The sequence below is a fragment of the Neophocaena asiaeorientalis genome, unplaced genomic scaffold (assembly GCF_003031525.2).
Source record: "Neophocaena asiaeorientalis asiaeorientalis breed wild unplaced genomic scaffold, Neophocaena_asiaeorientalis_V1.1 scaffold82, whole genome shotgun sequence".
Taxonomy (NCBI): Eukaryota; Metazoa; Chordata; class Mammalia; order Artiodactyla; family Phocoenidae; genus Neophocaena; species Neophocaena asiaeorientalis.
Window position 1 is genome coordinate 4,658,799 of NW_020173068.1, and position 20,061 is coordinate 4,678,859.

Genomic DNA, 20,061 nt, shown 5'->3' on the forward strand with positions numbered 1-20,061 from the left:
TTTTTTTTTTTTTTTTTTTTTTTGCCCTGAATTCCTTGTACTTGGCTCCAGGAGAACATGTGTGCGTGAGAGTTTCTTGCCTGACACCGGCAGGTCCTAGGGTGTGTGTAGCTTCAACTTCGCTAGACAGTGACATGTCACTTTCTAATGCGGCCCTGTGAATTGAAGCTTCTACCGGAAGGGTATGAGTCCTGGTTGTTCCTCATCCTTACCAACACTTGTGATTAGCAGACTTGACTTTTTGTATACCTGGTAGATATACACTGGTATCTCCTCGTGGTTTTCATATGCTGTGTCTCTGATTAAGCAAGATACAGAACAGTTCCGTCACCACCCCCCGCCCAGAGGCTCCCTTGCAGTCAACCACTGTGTGGCAGTGGCTGAATTGTATTGTAGAGCGTGGAGGCGCCCCCTGTGAGTGTCTTGAGTGCTCTTTCTGTCCACAGTGTACAACTCCATCAGGCGCCTGGACCCTGGGCTGCCACAGGGCTTTAATGGCAGAAGAGAGTGCAGAGCTAGCTCTGGAGACCTGAGGGTGGCCGCCGCCCGACCACAGCCCGGAATTCCTTTGAAGTTCTGTCTTATGGAATTGGTGCAAACTTCAATTTCTACTCTAAAATGTATCTGTGTTTATTAATTTAAAAATGACAGCTGATCTCTTTCTTGCTTCCCCTTCCCCGACCATACGAAGCTGTACTTTATCTGTGGCATCAAAGTAGCCCTTTCACAGAGCTGGGTCCTATTTTACTTCAGAGGCAGGGGTCCTTTCCAAGACTTTCAAGACCTGGTGTGAAAATGGAGTCACATACAACACAATTAGGAGGTAACTGTGTTCCAGGGAGGGGCTTACTATGGGATTCCATTATGTCACTTCACCCCTCCTCACTCCTGCACTTGTGTAACTGGGTGTACCCATGTTTGATTTCCATGCTGTTGTTTTTTTTTTTTTTTCGGTATTTTTTTTGCGGTACGCAGGCCTCTCACTGCTGTGGCCCCTCCCGCCGCGGAGCACAGGCTCCGGACACGCAGGCCCAGCGGCCATGGCCCACGGGCCCAGCTGCCCTGCGGCATGCGGGATCCTCCTGGACTGGGGCACAAACCTGCGTCCCCTGCATCGGCAGGCAGACTCCCAACCACTGCGCCACCAGGGAAGCCCCTCCATGCTGTTTTCTAAGATCACATCTGTTATTCAAGCCCAGGAACCACCTAGACCCTCTAAACAACCTGGGATATTTGGGCAGCTCTCAGAAGCCTAGTGTGGCAAGACTCAGCATCACCTCAAGGTCACCGTACCTCTTACAAGTTTTATTTATGGGAGAATGACATTACATCTGTCTTTCTCCATCCCTGGATGCTGTAAGATCACAGGACAAAAGAATTTTAGAGGCAGAAGGATGTGTGTGGTGAAGGGAGGGTTAGTAATCAGTCCAGCCCCTTTGTTTTGAGAGAAGAGGAAAATTTCAAGCACTCCCTGAAACATGGCGGCAGGGGTATAAGTTTCTTAAAAGCAAGGTTGTGGGGTTCTTGGATTCCATGCTTTTCAGGTGCAAATCCTTCCCCTGGCTTCAGCCACCATCTAAATGCTGAAGCCTTGCAGTCTGTATAGTCAGCCCAGAGCTGTCTCCTAATATCCCAGCCCGATAGCCTCTGCCTACTGGACACTTCCACGGAGATGCCCGCGGCCACCCAGAGCCCGCTCCTGCCTGCCTTTTCTCAGTCTAGCCAGACTCCGAAGGGTTATCATTGCTAGCTGCTGCCCCTCTCCCGTAAGCCTCTGAATGCTGCCTCTCTCGGACCCATCCACTTTGCTCTCCCCAACCACTACTGCCCTAGCCCAGGCCTGGACCCTTAAAACTGCCTCCTGTCTGCTCTCCTTCCACCCAGCCTGCCCTTTTCCAGTTATTCTTCCTGTCGCAGGGGAGTTTTGTTTCTAAAACACAAGTGTGATTTTGTACCCTAACGCTCAAAGGACACGTCAGTGGTTCCTGCGGTTCTCAGGATCAAGCTTAGTCTCCCTTAACAGGGCTTGGAGGTTTTTGAATTGACCCCTGATTGCTTTGCCAACTTCATGTATCACCACTCCCTACCCTACCCTCTGAAAAAAAATTTTTTTTCTTAGCTAATTCCTTGAGACAGGAAGCTTTCCCTGACCCCCTCCAAAAGCCAGAATTCTCTCCCTCCAGTGTGCCTCTCCCCTTATTACTCGGTCTTTTCCTCCTGATGGGATCCGACTCCATAGGGTAAGAGGCCGCTTGCTTGTCTGTGGCCCTCAGTGGACTCTCAGCTTTGTGATTTGTATTTACAGCTGCATCCTCAGTACCTAGCACATAGGAGGTGCTTAATAGGTTCTTAGTGGGGTCAAATACTTTGTACAAACAAACCCAAACAGTGTTTTTTAAAAAGAAAGCTGCAATTCATGTATGTCTGGGGAAGCTGTATCTTCAGTGTTTCCAAGATAAAGCCCCCAGTAAAGCGGCCTCAGCCCCACCCGTGATGGGAAGGGTACAGCTGAGCACACTATATTTTCCCCCAGAGTTCATCCCCTTGGGCTCAGTCCTGAGCTCTTTATCTTTCATGGGCTTCCCTGTGAGGAGCTGTGTTCTGAGGGAGACCGCTCATCAGATGGATTCTACTTTTTTCTCACAAAGGCCATGGAGAGTAAGCTGCTTGTTGGAGGAAAAAATATAGTAGATCATACAAACGAACAGCAGAAAATCCTGGAGCAGAAACGGCAGGAGATTGCAGAGCAGGTAACTTTTCATGCCTTTTTGGAGAGAATGGTGTGGGGTGAGGTGTGTTAATGCGACAGAGCGAATATCTCTTGTATTTGACTCTTCAGAGGGAACGGAACTGAAGTGTGTCAGCCCCTTCCTGGCGGGAGACCCTGATCTGGAGCCCCCAGCCCCATATTCTTGTATAGACCTTGTCTCTAGGCACACTGATCAATTTTGTGATGTTGCTCAGAAACGTCGAGAAAGAGAAATCCAGCAACAGATGGAAAGCCGCGACGAGGAGACCTTGGAACTGAAAGAGACGTACAGCTCATTGCAGCAAGAGGTGGACATCAAGACCAAGAAGCTCAAAAAGGTATGAAAGAAACGAGGCCAGGCAGAGGTGCCTTGAGGCTTGGGGCAGAGGGAGAACTCTGTTGTCTAGAGGGCTGCCCCTCTCACCTGCCTCTCCTGTCGGTTCCAGCTCTTCTCCAAGCTTCAGGCAGTGAAGGCAGAGATCCATGACCTCCAAGAAGAGCACATCAAGGAGCGGCAGGAGCTGGAACAGACACAGAATGAGCTCACCCGGGAGCTGAAACTCAAGTAAGGTCTGGGCCTTCCAGGGCTCCCCTAGCACTTGCTGGGTTGCTGTGTGTTCAGTCAGAAACACACCCCTGAGGACAGGGCCCTACTTCTCTTCACCCCATCTCCTGCCACCTTGTCTGTCTTCTGTTTATTCCAAAGAAAGTTATTTTCTGTCTCTGGGTCCCATCTGTTAACTGAGATGATCTCCAAGTTCCTTTCCACTCTACCTTCCTGCCTTTAAAGAAGGCTTCTATCTATTGATAAAAGGGAATCTTTTATTAACTAGAATTTTCTGAATGGTATAATGAACAGCCAAATACCCATCACCCAGATTCCATGATAAACAATCTTTTGTCTTCTATCTTTCATAAAAATATTTTAAAGCGAATCTTACCTCATGTTATCTCGTTCCTGTATACCTACATACATGACCACAGTGCTTTTCTTTAAAAAACCTTTATTGAGATATAATTCACATACCATACAATTCACCTGTTTAAAGTATACAAGTCATTTGTTTTTCTGGCTGTGCCGCGTGGCTCGCAGTATCTCAGTTTCCTGACTAGGGATTGAACCTGGGCCCCGGCACTGAAAGCCCGAAATCCTACCCACTGAGCCACCAGGGAACTCCCCTACAAGTCATTAAAAAAAAATACATTTACAGGGTTGTAAAGTCATCACCACAATCTAATTTTAGAATATCTGTGTGTGCCCCCCGCCCCCACCCAAAGAAACCCTGTACCAGTTATCAGTCACTCCTCATTACCGCCTACCCCAGCCTAATAACTACTGGTCTACTTTCTGTCTCCATAAATTTGCCTATTCTTGACCTTTCATATAAATGGAATTATACAATATGTGGTCTTTTGTGACTGGTTTCTTTCAATTAACATGCTCTCAGGGGTCATCCATGTTGTAGCATGTTAGCACTTCATTCTTTTTAATGGCTGAACAATATGGTATTGTATGGATATTCCACATTTTTTCCATTCATTAGTTGATGGACATTTGGGTTGTTCCTACCTTTCAGTTATAATGAATAATGCTGCTGTGAACATGTGTGTACAAGTTTTATTGTGGACTTAGGTTTGCAATTCTCTTAAGTTATCCAAGAGTCTTACAGTTTTAGGTCTTACCTTTAGGTCTGCGATCCATTTTGAGTTAATTTTTTGTAAAGTCTGAGGTATGGTTCCAAATGCATTCTTTTGTATGTGGCTATCCAGTTGTTCCAGCACCATTTGTTGCAAAGGCTCTTCTTTCATTGTCTTTGCACCCTTGTTGAAAATCAGTTGACCATAAATGTAAGGGCTTATTTCTGAATTCTCAGTATTGTTCGATTGAGCTGTATGTCTGTCCTTACGCCAGTACCATACTGTCTTGATTACTGTAACTTTGTAGTAAGTTTTGAAATGAGGAAATGTGAGTCTTCCAACTTTGTTGTTCTTTTTCAAGATTCTTTGTGGCTATTCAGGGTCCCTTACATTTCCATATAAACTTTAAGATTGGCTTTTCAATTTCTGCAAAAAAAAAAGCCAGCTGGGGTTTTGATAGGGACTGTGTTGACTGTATAGATCAATTTGGAGAGTATTGTCATCTTAACAGTATTAAGTATTACGATCCATGAACATGGGATGTCTTTACATTTATGTAAATCTTCTTTAATTTCTGTCAAGAATGTTTATAGTTTTCAGTGCAGTCTTCGCACCTCTTTTGTTAGATTTATACCTAAGTATTTTATTTTTATGATGCTATTGTATATGGAATTGTTTTCTTAATTTTATTTTCAGAATGTTTATTGCTAGTGTAGTGTAGAAGAAATAAAATAGATTTTTGCGTACGTAATGATATCTTTCCACCTAACAAAATTAACATTGTTTCTCTTGTACCCTGTCCATATTCAGCTTTTCTTGGTTTATTAATATTTTGGTTTATTAATCTTGGTTTATTAATATTAAGATCTACATATAAGATCTACATATTAAGATCTACATAAGAACCACATATTGCATTTGGTTATTATGTCTCTTAAGCTTATTTTAATCTGGAGCAATCCTTTTTCCTGTTAAAAACTTTTTTTCATAGTTGACTTGTTGAAAAGTCTAGGGCAGATAGCCTATAGAAACATCCCACGCTCTGGATTTGTCAGTCTGCTTCTTCACAGTGCCGTTTAACTTGTGGCTCTATCTCCCTTACTTCTCTGTAACTGGAAGTGAGCGCTCAACCTTGGATGCGTACCAAAATCACCTGAGGAGTTTTTAAAAATAGTGATGCTTGGGTCCCTGCTAAGAGATTCTAATTTCATTGGTCTAGGGCAGTGGTCCTTAAACTTTCAGCAGGCACCAGATCATCCGAAGGGCTTGTTAAATGCAGATTGCTGGGCCCCACACCCAGAGAATCTGATTCAGTATGTCTGGGGTGGGGCCTGAGCATTTGCATTCACAAGTACCAGCTGTTGCTCCTGCTGGTTTGGTGAACACACTTTGAGAACCGTTGATCTCTCATGAGTTTCGGCTAAAATACTGTAACTGCTGTTGATGTGCAGCCTGCCTTGAGAACCACTGAGCTAATGGTTTCAGCCAGCAGTGATCTTTGTTTGGCTGCATTATTTCATTAGGGGTTTTGCAAAATGATGTTTTTTTTATATCGGTTCTTCCACCACATTTGCTCGAAGTTTTCTTTAAAGAGGAACTTTCCAGGCGACTTCCCTGGTGGTCCAGTGGTTAAGACTACACGTTTCCACTCCAGAGGACACAGATTCAATCCCTGGTCGGGGAACTAAGATCCTACATGCCACGAGGCGTGGTCAAAAAAAAAAAAAAGGAACTTTTCAAAGAGATTCTTTTAATGTTTAAGTTTTAAATTTGGAAAGGAGAAAAAAAAAAAGAGGAACTTTTCAAAGAGATTCTTTTAATGTTTAAGTTTTAAATTTGGAAAGGAGCCCTTAATATTAAATGTGTGTGTCAGTCCTCTTTCTAGGCATGTACACCTAGAAAAAAGGTCAGAACAAAATATGCCAAAATAATAAGAGTATCTCTGGGTGGTGAAATTGTGTGTAATTGTATTTCTTACATTTTCTAATGTATAAATAGGACCTTCAAAATCAGAAAGAAAAAAATATATATATATGTTATAAAAAATAGTTTCTTAAATATCAAATAAAGAGAAAATTTCTTCTCTCCAAAATATTTTTTCTTTAAGGAAGCCATTTTCATTGCTATGTCTCTTATTAATATCTTTTTTAAAAATTATTATTATTATTATATATATTTTTGGCTGTGTTGGGTGTTTGTTGCTGCACTCGGGCTTTCTCTAATTGCGGGGAGCGGGGCCTAGTCTTCGGTGCGGTGTGTGAGCTTCTCATTGTGGTGGCTTCTCTCGTTGCAGAGCATGGGCTCTAGGTGCGTGGGCTTCAGTAGTTGTGGCGCACGGGCTCAGTAGTTGTGGCTTGCAGGCTCTAGAGCGTAGGTTCAGTAGTTGTGGCTCACGGGCTTAGTTGCTCTGCAGCATGTGGGATCTTCCCGGACCAGGGCTTGAACCCGTATCCCCTGCATTGGCAGTCGGATTCTTAACCACTGAGCCACCAGAGAAGTCCCTCTAATTAATATCTTTTGAATAAACAGCGAGTCAGCCTGTTTCTCATAGCACCCTACACCTCTGTGGTGTTTGTTTTGTGTCTCTCCCACGTTAACACCCCTTTGGCATTGTTCTATCCTGAGGTTTTGAAAGAGTGAACACAGAGAGGGGGCAGGAGATCGTCATCACCATGGAGAGACACAACCCAGTGGGTTCCAGTTTCATTGTTGGCCATGTTCCCTGGGTGCTTCTTAGGCAGAGACTCTTCTCAGGAATGGTCTTCATTCTCAGGGGTCTAAGGGACTGAAATCCATCTCGTTCTGCTCTTTGTTCTGGTGATTAGAATGTGGAGTTCTCCACCTTGGGCAACAATGCATAGGATTGGAGGAAGGCAGTTTAATTTCTAATCTGTTTTCAGCATTTTGGAAGTTAACGAGCTGGCTTAGCAGTACCAGTGGCCCTCCCAAAATACGTCACTTAGCACGTGTTCACTCCAGCGTAGCCCAGGCATTGCCTTCCTCTTTAGTCCTTTCACCTCCTCAAGCTGCTACTCCTTGGGCGTAATTGACCTTTCCATATTCCTAGGACAGACCTGTCAGCATACCTAAGAGTGTTTGTCTATCTCAGGCAGAACCAAGTGTCATTCATGTCTGTAAACCAGCTCTTTGTATGAGGCTAGGCCCACAGTACCTGCTCAGTAAATGTTTGCTGAGTGACTTGACCCTTACCTATTAGTTACTTCACGTGGGACCAGATAGCCAACACCCCTTTCGTATTCTTTCTCCATCTATTCACCCGTGTATGTGTGCTCTTACAGGCATCTTATTATAGAAAACTTCATCCCTCTGGAAGAAAAAAGTAAAATTATGAATAGATCCTTCTTTGATGAAGAGGAAGATCATTGGAAATTACATCCTATAACCAGACTGGAGTAAGTCACAAATGACTTCAAGTACACTTTAAGGTGGGGAGGAGAGAAAGAATGTTGATAAGCTGGGCTTGGCCAGGGAGCTGTGGTAAGAACACAGTTTGATCCATTTAAACTTGGAACCAATTGCAGGTCTTTGTGGCTGCCATAAGTCCATGAGGTAAAAGTTTGGTGGTGAGTATGGTATTAGGCATTGGGAGACTTTATCACAGTGAACTAATGACCTTTCCCAAGTTCCTGCTTTTCAACTCCCCCAGCTGTCAAGTGAAACTGCTCGGCCAAGGGAGGGGCGGTACATAGGTGTTCTCTTACGTGTCAGTCTGGCAATGTGGAGAAGGATTCTCAGTCTGCATCTGGATTCCGCTGGAAAGATGGCAGATGTCTGCTAAGGCTGCGGGGGTGGAGAGTGTCTACAGCTAGCCTTCGTGCCTGCTGTCTAAGAACTGGAGGATGACTCAGGGCCCTTCCAGCTTAAGAGATGCGTGACGCTCACACTTGAATCAGAAAGCCACTCCAGCAGAAAATATAAGCAGCTCCTGCCCCGTTTACATGTCAGCCTTCAGTCCAGGGAGTTTCTTGCTTCAGGTTCTAGCTAAAGAAGGCTCAGTTTTCTGAGTGCTGGTTCCACAGTACCAATCCTGGGACTGTGGAGCACACTCCAGCCAGGGCTTTGACCACCACAGTCCATTTCCAGGAATCAACAGATGATGAAGCGGCCAGTATCAGCTGTGGGATACAAGAGACCATTGAGCCAGCACGCAAGAATGTCCATGATGATTCGTCCGGAGGCTCGATATAGGGTGAGAAGATTGTACTCGCGTTTCTCTCTCCTCTCTCTTAGAAGAGATTAGATTTATGTAAACCCTTAGGCACCGGTCTGCAAAGTCACAGTTTGTATCCTCTTTCCAGAGGGACCTGAGGACAGTAATATTAATAATAACAATTATAACAAATAATAGATAAGTATAATTAATAAATAACAAATGATAATAAATAAAAAGGTAAAAGAGAATGAGATTTAGCAAATCAGGAGGGAAGGAGGAGAGTCCAAACATACTGTCCATGTAGCCAATAATGAGCTTCAGAATGGCCTCGCGGGGAGATGGGAAGGAAAGTAGATGTCTAGTAACAGGAGATGGAAATGCGTTAAAGAGCTGACGGTCCTTCCGTCTAACATAATGTGTGTGAGTCAAGTAGTTATTTGAAGTGACATAATTGATGACTATTTAAGGACTCAAACATATTTTACAATAAAAACACCGTACAGGCTTCTATTGATAAGCACTTGCTGTGTGCCAGGCACTGTACTTGGCACTTGGCTGCTTTCTCTAATTGAGCCCTCTCACCTGCTCTGTTCGCTCAGTGCTGTGGCTCAGAGGTCAGGTAGCTGGTAAGTGGATGAATCAGGAGACACATGTGTTTTTTTTTTTTTTTTTTTTTTTTTTTTTTTTTGTAGTACGCGGGCCTCTCACTGTTGTGGCCTCTCCCATTGCGGGGCACAGGCTCCGGACGCGCAGGCTCAGCGGCCATGGCTCACGGGCCCAGCCGCTCCGCGGCATGTGGGATCTTCCCGGACCGGGGCACGAACCCGTGTCCCCTGAATTGGAAGGCGGACTCTCAACCACTGCGCCACCAGGGAAGCCCCACATGTGTTTTTAAGTTATAGAGCAATTGGTACGGGAAGTGTATCTATGAATTGAAAAATCTGGTGTGAAGTAGATCAGAATGTGAACTGGTTGTCGCTGGTTAATGGAAGTGAACTCATTTTAAATTTTCTTCTTTTTGCTTATCTGTATTTTCTAACTGTCAGTGGGGAACTGGTATGACTTTTATTTATTTATCTATTTAGACCACACTCTGTGGCTTATGGGATCTTAGTTCCCCGACCAGGGATCGAACCTGGACCACAGCAATGAAAGCACCAAGTCCTAACCGCTGGACCACCAGGGGATTCCCTGTATTACGTTTATAATGAAAGATTTTCACTTAAAAAATTTTAAATGTTTTTGAATCTCCCTTAGCAGCCAGAGCAAAACAGATTAGGATTAGTTAGCTCCTCAGGCACTGTTCTTCCTGGCATTGAGTTATTTTACGTAAAGAAAACAAAAGCAAAAAAGATGTATTAGGTGAGGTTTTATGTAGTGGAGGATGAGTGATGTGTCACACAATCCTCAGAAACTTTTTTCTAGCAGTTTCAGAGAGTGCCGGTTATTTCATGTCTTAAGCCAAAAACATGATTTTAAAGCCTGCAAGTCAAATATGTAGGTTTCCAGGTGGCTTACCTTGATCTAAAGGTAGAATTTAAAGCAGTGGCTCTCAGATGATTTTTAGCAATGGACCGGCTCCATAAGAGAAGTGTTATGCAGTATCTCAACATATAAAATTGATCAGGGGAGCCACGCCATTCTTTCCCCCACCTTCTCCCAGCTGGGGCCCCTCGTGCCCCCTCTGGGGCCCTGGGGCTTGAACACCACTGCGTGGGAGGAGCTAGAGGGGAAGATGTAGAACCATGGGTGTTCTTCCCTCTTCACACTCAACTTGGTATTTAGGAGCTAGGTAAAGGCCCACCGCGGGATATCAAGTGAGGGAATCTATCTCCAAGGCCAGTTATGAGGCAGGACCCAGTCTGATTTTTAAAATGTGGTAATAAGCACATATACTGCCACTCACACACCCTCCACATATATACACCATACCTGCCTCCTTCCCTCTGCAACCAAAAAGTTCATCAAAGCTGCCGTAGGTGGGGAGATTATTGGTGACTACTATTTTCTCCTGCGTATCTTTTTGTATTTTCACATTGTCTACAATAAATGGGTTCTACTTAATTTATTCTTTTCCCCTGATTATTCCCCTTAGGATAGAATACATGTTCATTGGGTGTTTTTTTGTTTTTTTTTTTTAAAAAAAGAAAAAAAGAAAAAAAAAAAAAGAAAAAAAGGAAAGTAAGGCTTCCCTGGTGGCGCAGCGGTTGAGAGGCCCCCTGCCGATGCAGGGGACGCGGGTTCGTGCCCCGGTTCGGGAGGATCCCACATGCCGCGGAGCGGCTGGGCCCGTGAGCCATGGCCGCTGAGCCTGCGCATCCGGAGCCGGTGCTCAGCAACGGGAGAGGCCACAACAGTGAGAGGCCCACGTACTGCAAAAAAAAAAAAAAAAAAAGGAAAATAGAGAAAAGCATAGAGAAGAAAATAAAAATCGTCTGTAATTGCACCAGGAAGAAAGTTATAAAACTACATCACTTCTTCCAGGCGGGCCCTTGGTAGGCTTTGAGTAGCATGCAATTTGCGGTTCTGTTCTTGGGTTTAGATTGCTTGAACTCCCTTTGTGTGACTGGAGGCCATCCTAGCTGGTCTTTGCTCTGCTTCTGCAGGCAGAAAACATCGTGCTGCTGGAGCTGGACATGCCCAGCCGGACCACCAGAGATTACGAGGGGCCCGCCATTGCCCCCAAAGTCCAGGCCGCGTTGGATGCGGCTCTGCAGGATGAAGATGAGATACAGGTGGACGCATCATCCTTTGAAAGCACTGCAAATAAGAAACCCAAGGCCAGGTGAGTGGCTTTTGGTGACCTATGTTTGAACAGAACATGTTTGAACAAGGACAAATGAGGGGAGAGTGTGGCAAAAGTGCTTGTTTATCATGGAAGTAAGTGGCGGAGCCCGAGTTAACCTAGGTCTATCTGAATCCACAACCCAGGCTCTGAGCCTCAGTTTAAATGACCAAGGATTTAATTTGGTGCTAAATTAGAAATTCTATCTTATTAAATTCTGGATTTGAAATTTAAGGAAAATAATTGAGTGAAAAACCAAAAAAGGAGTGAATTCTACCTGCAAACTTAGTATTTTTTACCAATTTGGAGAAGACAGTCAAAATATGATTTTAATGGAATAGCAGTTGCTGAGAATCAGAGGCCCTCCCCTGAGATCTCACTCCTCCGTTGGCAGGTTGTGTTGGCCATTGAAGAGGGGCAAGCTGTGCCAGTCTCTGGTGGTTTTACAGTTGAAAGTCCACTGAGGCAAGGCCACCCTGAGATGTAATGGCATTTGATGGGAAAGGAATCTGATCTGTGTCAGAGACGGGATGTGTAATGTACGTATGTGCTTGACTTTTGCAGACCTAAAAGTGGAAGGAAGTCGGGATCCTCCTCCTCTTCCTCAGGAACCCCCGCATCTCAGCTTTATCCACAGTCTCGGGGGCTGGTTCCAAAGTAAACCCACTTCCTCCTCTCCCAGAGTATAAACAGCGTTTGCCTTCTGAGAGAAGAGACAAGCAAAAACCCGCAGAGAGGACTCGAGCCCAAACCCAGAACCATTCCCCTGGGGGGGAGCGATGGCCTCTTTGCAGATTAACCAACTTAATCTGGTTGAAACATGCCAGTCATAATCTGGCACTCAGCTCCCCTGGGAACCGTCCTTTAATTAGCATCTCAGAAATGCATGGGTAAGGTAAAGCGCGATAGCCGAAGTGGAAAGCAAGAGAATGACCAGTGACCTTGCTTCCCTTCTCCCTTGCCTCCTTCTCCTCTCCCTTCCCTTGCCCTCCCACCCTCTCCCCTCTCCTTTCTAGCCTGTTCTTTACACTGGGCTCCCTTCTTGTTGGACAATAGGGCAGAATCAGGAGTCACCTCAGCAGGACCAAGTCTTTGGAGGCTCAGGATAAAATGATACTGAGGTTGGAAAGCGAAAGCCCTAGAACTGGAACAGGTGCTTGTTTTTGTAGGTAGAAATGAGAAATCTCATTTGGAGCCAAGCCTCCGAGGGGCACGGTCCATGCCCCTCAGTAAGAAGTGGATCTCCCTCTGGGATCTGCTGAAGGAGCAGATGTGTTCCGAGGAAGCTACTGACTTCTGCTCCAGAAGGATTCAGTGTCGGAGGCAACAGAAATAACATTCCCTTTGCCTCCTTGGAGAGTTTAGGGAAACAGCTTCTTTAAAACCTCAGAACCATGACCATCTTGTCAAAGACATAAATCTGTAAGTTGATGCCACGTCCATACACCGTGTCACTTTACTCTTCATTTGTCACCATTTTCCCTATGCACGCATGCTCTGAGCATCCCTGCCTGGGCCCATCCTCTGCCTCCAGAGCATGCTCTGCAGTGGGCCTGATTTGTGGGAGAAGGGAGGCTGGCTCTGCCTTCTCTGATGGGACGAGAGCTGGGGGGATGAGACACATAGTGGCACTTTTGCATCCCCCGTTTTGTTCCATATTTGCATAGAGAGCACTGGGGTGACTAGGCAGGTCAGGAGTCAAGAGGCTTGGTGCATTGGCAAGGGAAGGCATAACAGATGGATGCAGAGGAATCCTGCCTGCCTTCAGCGGAAAACTCACCTAATCCTAGAACTGTGGCTCTTCTCAGGCAGAGCCAAAGGTGGTGGCGAGGTGTGGCTGTGCGATCGCATAGGCTCAGAGGAGAGAGTTAGGAATTTCCGTTTACATATACTAGTTTGGTTTGTAAGTTTTAGTTCTTTGTATTGTTGAAATTCAAAGCTTCATTTTACGTTGGTCATTAGGTGAATGTTACTCATTTCCCCCTAAGAGAAGCTCATAAATGTGTGCGGGTGTGCAAGCGCAAGCTTCCAGTGTGTCTGCGTGTGTTTGTGAGAGAGAGAGAGAGATCAAGAACTTGCCCGACTTTAGAAATACGCTGCGGTGCAGTTGTTGCCTTTGTCTGTGTTAAAGGCCCGTTGAATGGTTAATCCAGGCTGGAAGCTCCCACGTTGGTGTCTGAGTCCACGAGCCAAGCCTGAGGGGACAACACGCGTCCCCAGTCGGCCACACCGGCGCACCTTGCTGGCACGGTGCCTCGGGAAGGTGGCGACTCAGGTGGGCCTTGAGTTATACTTTAACTCAGCTGCTCAGTTCCCAGGGCACATTTCTGGATCAGAACCCGTGGGAAAGAGGAGGTACCAAGTGCAATGTCTTAGTGCTCTACAAATGGAGCTCTGTCGTCTGACAGCTTGTCTCCTTTTTATAACCATTCTTTCTGAACCCAGGGCCCTTTTCAGCAATTCCCAGAGCATAATGGAGGCATCCCTCATCTTTCTCGGGATCAAACTCGGCCTCTTTATTATTTACTAAGAATTTACCTGTTTGAACAGAAACCAGATAACGGGTGGGTAGCCGAAGATGGTGACCTGCCGGTTACACCTGTCTCTTGCACCACATTTCCTCGAAGCTAGTCTGAATTCTCTAGGCTGAACATATCCACTTGGCAAATCTGAGAACTGAAAATTGCAGATAACACTGTAGCTGAATACTGATGTCTCGAGGTGGCTGTTCTGACCACAGGTGATTGAGTGACCATAGAACTTTTCTAAGAAGGCAAAAGAAGAAAGCCAAGTTGACAGGCAGGATTATGAAAACAGGCTTGCCTTGTACTTGGCTGTGTTCATCTGGTGGTCTGTGAAACAAAGTAGAAGAACCCCTGGGTGGAGGTGAAGCCGTCCCGTCCCAGAGCAGTCTCCGGTGCTTTTCTTCTCTCAAAATGGATCCGAGAAATGTTCGAATAGAGTAGACAGTAGGATGTCTTGCTGCCACCGGAAAGCTGCTGCTTTGGGCTCTGAATTGAGCCAAATGTGTAGACCTACCAAGTCGACTGAGGGACCTGGTTTTCATGTCTGTAGTCATGCTAGAATGTTCCAAGCCATCTGAGGGCCTTCAAGTCAGCAGCAGCTAATGAAGTCTGGCAGCAAGTCTAACAGGATCTAAGAAGCTCATCTGAGAGGAGGAGTTTGAGACGGAGTGTGCAACCCCCCTCAGTGAGGCCCCCTTTTGCTCTGATTGGTAGGAATGTATCTGGCTTCAGATTTCAAATCCCATGTCTCCCAGGCCCCTGGATTCAGAACCCAAGGCCACAAATCATAGGCATGAAGCACTTTCTTAAGACTCCGCCCTAATATTGGATTGTCCTCCGTCGAATGCCTGCATGCTGCTTGAATCTCACCACCCGCACCTCCACGACCAAGGGCGTGACAGAGTTCTGCAGCTCAGACGTGGGCCATGCCCCACTTCTGTCTGGCTCTTGTAAGTCCTCCTTCACTGAATGTAGAATCGTTGCCAGGTTTCTGAGAAGCGTCGATTCCCTGTTAACGTGGGATATCAGTTCTGCCTCACATTTCCCACTTGAGGTCGAGGCTCACTGCAAACAACGCCTTGGGCCATCTCAGCGCCATCAGTGGACGAAAAGGGGGCTATTAATATTCTCTGAAAGCCATAATGGGAATGCTCAGAGGGACCTGGATAAGAAGAGTGGGCCTGGCTATTGTCTGTCATGCAGGGTTTTGTCTTGTACTGTTCAGAAACCTGCCCCCCTTCTCCCCACCCTTGTTTCTTGAATAAAATGCTTTTGAGGTTATTTATGAAAGGAGTGATCTTGGGGCAGGCAGGAGGCAGTGGGCTTTATGGCTCTTTGGAGTTACTATTGATCTTGACCTTCTCTTTGGCTACCTTTAGACAAAGAATATGCCAATACTTGGGGCTCTAATTTTACAACTCATATTTATTTGTATCATCTCTTTGTCTAGGAATGTAAAAGTGATTCTAAACTAAGATGTGTAATAAAAATCAATCAGATTTATTGTACTTACAAAAAGGTGTCCTCATAACTGACTAACGTTTTTGAAAATTACTTGCCTGTGGCTGACACACTGACCATTTCTCTAAACATTTGAATTTTTCTAGTGAAAGGAGGGTGGGAATGGAAAATGAAGATTGAGTTGGAATGTTGGTATTTTAAAAATATGGCAATGAGGTAAAGGGACATGAAATGAAGAAAGAGTGACAAGTGCTTCTCATGTTTTTCCATGAAGGTTCCTGAGACAGGCAGGAAATTTCTTTTAATTTCTGTGTTTTGTTTTTTATGTTTCTTCAAATTTATTACATATTGTACTTTAAAATATATATCTTTTTTTAACGCAGAAATATTTCATGTTATTTACCATCAAGAAAAAAAATACCAGAAATGGGTCACTTGTTGGTCTTACGGTGTCTCATATGCTCAGGCCTGCTGGCGTGTCCCCCTGGGGGTCATGTACCCTGTCTGAGGAGTGGGGACTCAGTAGAAGGAGCTCAGACCGTGGACTCCGAGCTGGGCTTGAATCCTGGTTGTGCCTCTGCTTACTAGTTGTGTGACTATGAGGAATTTAGTTTACCTCTCTGAACCTTGGGGTCCTTGTCTGTAAAATAGGGCCAATAATCCCCACCTGGCAGGGCCATGGTGGAGGATTAGCATTACATTTAAAGCAGCAAGTACTCAAGTATGTGGGTGAGAGCAGACATTTTAAAATGTGGTTATTAGGAATTCCCTGGTGGTCCAGTGATTAGGACTTCATGCTTTCACTGCCATGGTCCAGGTTCAATCCCTGGTCGGGGAACTAAGAGCCCGCATGCCACGCGGTATTGCCAAAAAATAATAAAAATAATAAAATATGGTTATTGCTGTGACAGGACCCTGTGTTCAGAAGACACCATGAACAATTTGTATCCTAAGAAACTAGAAGCTAGTACTGGGCATATTATGTTTAGAAAACCCTAGGCCTCTGTAGAGAAGCTGCTCATCACTTAACAAATACATGTTGAGTACCTACTATGTGCCATGCTGTTCTAGGCACTGGGTATAGAGATGTGAGCAACATGGTCCCTGCCTGCATGGAGCTTGTGCTTTAATGGGGAGGGAGGCAGGGTAAATGGTAACCTAATGCACACAAAAGTAGAATTACAAATCATGACAAATGCCGTAAAGTGATATTATAAGACGTTATGAGAGAGTAACAGGGGCCTAATTTGGATTGGGCGAGTAAAGAAGGGAAGGGCTTTCTGGAGAAATGGCATAAAGTGAGAGTTAGAGGACAAGGAGTTATCTGGACAAGAAAGTAAGGAAGGGAATTTGTTTAAAGAGGGAACAGGGCTTCCCTGGTGGCGCAGTGGTTGAGAATCTGCCTGCCAATGCAGGGGATGCGAGTTCGAGCCCTGGTCTGGGAAGATCCCACATGCCGCGGAGCAACTAAGCCCGTACGCCACAACTACTGAGCCTGCGCGTCTGGAGCCTGTGCTCCACAAGAGAAGGCCGCAACAGTGAGAGGCCCGCGCACCGCAATGAAGAGTGGCCCGCGCTCGCCGCAACTAGAGAAAGCCCTCTCACAGAAACGAAGACCCAACACAGCCAAAAGTAAATAAATTTATTAAAAAAAAAAAAAAAAAAGAGAGAACAGCGTTTGTGAAGGCCTCGTGTAACAGACAAGTAGAATTTCACAGGAAGTTATCTGCAGTCCTTTTTTACCCTCACTAGGGGGAAGCATGGAGAACTACTATAGAACAGAATTTAGTAGAGGACTTAAAAAATATATATACCAACAAGAAATGTGAAGAGCACAGAGAAGACGGTGGCCTATAGGCAAATGATTCTTAACTCTTCATAAGATGGCCTCAAACTATGTGTAATGTCCCTATAGCCCCCTTTCTTTCCAAAATGAGTTAGCTTAGCTTAGCTTGTATAATTATTGGTTGAGAACAGATCAAAACTCATTAGCCAGAAAGCAAGGGTTCAGAGTGTGATTTGAAGAATTCTGAGTGTGTTCTTGAAAGTGGCAGAAATCTAGGTGGGTCAGGGGCTATATATCAGGGGAGGTACAGGGCAGGGTTGCTGGGCAACTTGGAAATTTCTGCTGACTCACCAAGTTGTCTTCTCATCTTCCGGGTTGTTTAAAAAAAAAAAAATCAAGAAACTACTCAAACCTTCTGTGATGTAGTAAGAAATATATAGGGTCTTTATCCCCCCAAAACTTCTACAACTCTCGAAATTTCCTGAGTGATAAGAGTATCTTTTGGTATTCCTAACAAGCCCCTTTCAACCATACCTGAGATTATGCTAATAAAATGACCCATGGATAACTTCAGGATGGAGGCTGGTTGCCAGAGGAACCGATCATGTGATTAGTGTCGGAGCTTTCAGCACCCCTCCTGATCTCCAGGGAGGGGAGAGGAACTGTAGATTGAGTTAATCACCAATAGTCAATAATTCAATCAACCGTGCCTACCTAATGGAACCTCCATAAAAGCCCCTAAATGATGGGGGTTTGGAGCGCTTCCAGGTTGGCGAACGCACGAAGGTGCTGGGAGGATGGCATGCCCGAAAAGGGCAGGGAGGCTCCGCGCTCTTCCCCCAACCTTGCACTATGCATTTCTTCCATTTGGGTGTTCCTGAGTTGCATCCTTTATAGTAAACCGGTAATAGTAGCTACAGTGCTTTCCTGAGTTCCGTGAGCCATTCATTCTAGTAATTATTTAACCTGAGGACAGGACTGTGGAAACCCTCGACAGTTATAGCTGGTTGGTCAGAGGTACAAGTGGCAACCTGGGACTTTGGACTAGCGTCTGAAGTGGGGGCAGTCTTGTGGGACCAAGTCCTGAAATACTGGGAGTTAGTGTCAGTACTGAATTGAATTGTAGGACACCCACTTGGTGTCTGGAGAATCAGAGACTTACTTATCGGGTGGAGGGAAAAAACGCATACATTTCATCATCAGAAGTACTGTGAATAAAAACAGTTGACCTTGGAAACTGTTTTGAACTTCACACTGGTATTTTGTCTCGGGGCGCGTGATTTTGGCAGGTCCTTTTGTACTAGAGTTGCCATCTGATTGAATTTTACCCTGAGAATCTGGTCTCCAAGGACTATGCGGTGGTCACATCTGCCAACTGGGTTGTCGGTGGCATTTATCAAGGACGTAACTGTAGCTCTCACAGCTGCTCCTGTTTCATCCTCTGTTTCTATCAGCAGCCTGTGGTAAACCGTCCCCGGGTGCTTCGGTTAGGCGAGCTGACTGGGGACTGGCTTTTGGGCGGGGCAACGGGCAGAGAGAGAAGTGGCTCACCCGCGTGGCTGGGGACAGTGCAGCCCACAGGAACTTGTTGAATGCTTGTTGAGTGCCAGGTGTCTTGCTCTGCACCGGAGACCGAGAGGAGTGAAATGCTCTCCAGCCCTTCTGAGGCGGGGAGAGACAAAAACACCGAAGGACGGTGATTCAGAGTGGTTAGGACCTCCGAGAAGGCCAGCCTCCTCTCCTCCCGCTGCTCTCCCGGGCCTCCTTTTGGTTCTGGGTTATGCCAAGCGCTTTCATGCCGTGACACCTTCACATGTGCTGTGCCCTCTCTCTGGAAATTTCTCTCCACTCTTTGCTTGGCTCACTCGTACTCATTGATCAGGTACCAGTTTAATGTCATCTCTTCCAAGAAGCCTTCCCCAACAACACATTCTGGTTTCCCCCCATCTCCACCTGGCTGTGTGGTGTCTCTCACTAAATAAACCGTGCTTCCTTCTTAGCCCTTTCCCCAACTTGCGATGAATGTATTTCTTTGCGTTGGTCTCCCCCAGTTAGACAATAAGTTCCCTGAGGGCGTGTCCTGTTGTCTTCTTAGGTTTGACACTTAGATGGATCAGCTAGTTGGGTCGGTGCTGACACCCACAGCTCAGGACAGAGTGTTTTCTGTCAGAGGAAGGAGCGATAGGACAGGAGAGGTGGAGGAAGGCTTCACAGAGGAGGCCGCATTTGAGCGGTGCCCCTGAATATCGGGTAGGGTTTCATTCGCCTGAGAGGAGGGAAGGACATGCCAGACGAAGGCAGCAGCATGAACGAGACACGGGGCTCATGCTGGGGAACCCGAGGCCTGGGGTGCTGGGAGTGGAGAGTGAGAAGGGGTTCAACTCCAAGGCACAGCCTGTAGATAGAGGGGCAGCCCTCGGAGGCTTTTGGGGGTGTTTGTCGGGGGCGGGGGTGACGCCCAGCCCTATTTATTGCACTGCAGCGTTTTCTCCTTAAGCCAGCCTCTCATGCTACTATTTCTCTCTGAGATAACAGGAAGCAGTTTCACTAAGTGCTGCTTTAAGTTTGCCTGCTGTTCACACAGGTTTTCTGGGCTCGGTTGGCAAATTCCATTCTGCAAGGAGCTTTCCCTGGCACAGCTCAGAACCCAAGGCATTCCAAGGGTTGACTTGGCTTGGTTCCCTAGGAATGGGGCTGAGGCATTTTTCAGGGTAGCAGAATGGAAGGTGCTTCCTTTGCTACGTTTAGGAACAGAGAAATTAAACTTCTGCCACTGGTTTTGAAATTTATCTTCTTTGGCCAGTGAACAAAAGATTTACATAATGCTGTTCAAACTCTGTGCCACATGTCATGGGCTACATATGGCTCAGGGCTTCCGGAGCTCCCATTCTGGTAGGGAGGTATCGTCATTCACAAATATGTACAATTCAAAGTGATCAGTGG

At 45.8% G+C, this 20,061-nt stretch overlaps 1 protein-coding gene across 2 annotated transcripts in view; it reads left to right on the top strand.

Moving 5' to 3' along the window:
* KIF3B (kinesin family member 3B) overlaps positions 1-15,417 on the top strand; it is a 38,207-nt gene extending 22,790 nt beyond the window's left edge. For both annotated transcript variants that reach the window (XM_024742948.1, XM_024742949.1), the window contains 7 exons: positions 2,649-2,750; positions 2,965-3,087; positions 3,196-3,314; positions 7,687-7,800; positions 8,492-8,597; positions 11,168-11,346; positions 11,911-15,417. In XM_024742948.1, the coding sequence (XP_024598716.1) occupies positions 2,649-2,750; positions 2,965-3,087; positions 3,196-3,314; positions 7,687-7,800; positions 8,492-8,597; positions 11,168-11,346; positions 11,911-12,007 (840 nt within the window). In that variant the 3' untranslated portion in view covers positions 12,008-15,417. The remainder of the gene's footprint in view (positions 1-2,648; positions 2,751-2,964; positions 3,088-3,195; positions 3,315-7,686; positions 7,801-8,491; positions 8,598-11,167; positions 11,347-11,910) is intronic.
* The last annotated feature ends 4,644 nt before the right edge of the window (positions 15,418-20,061 follow it).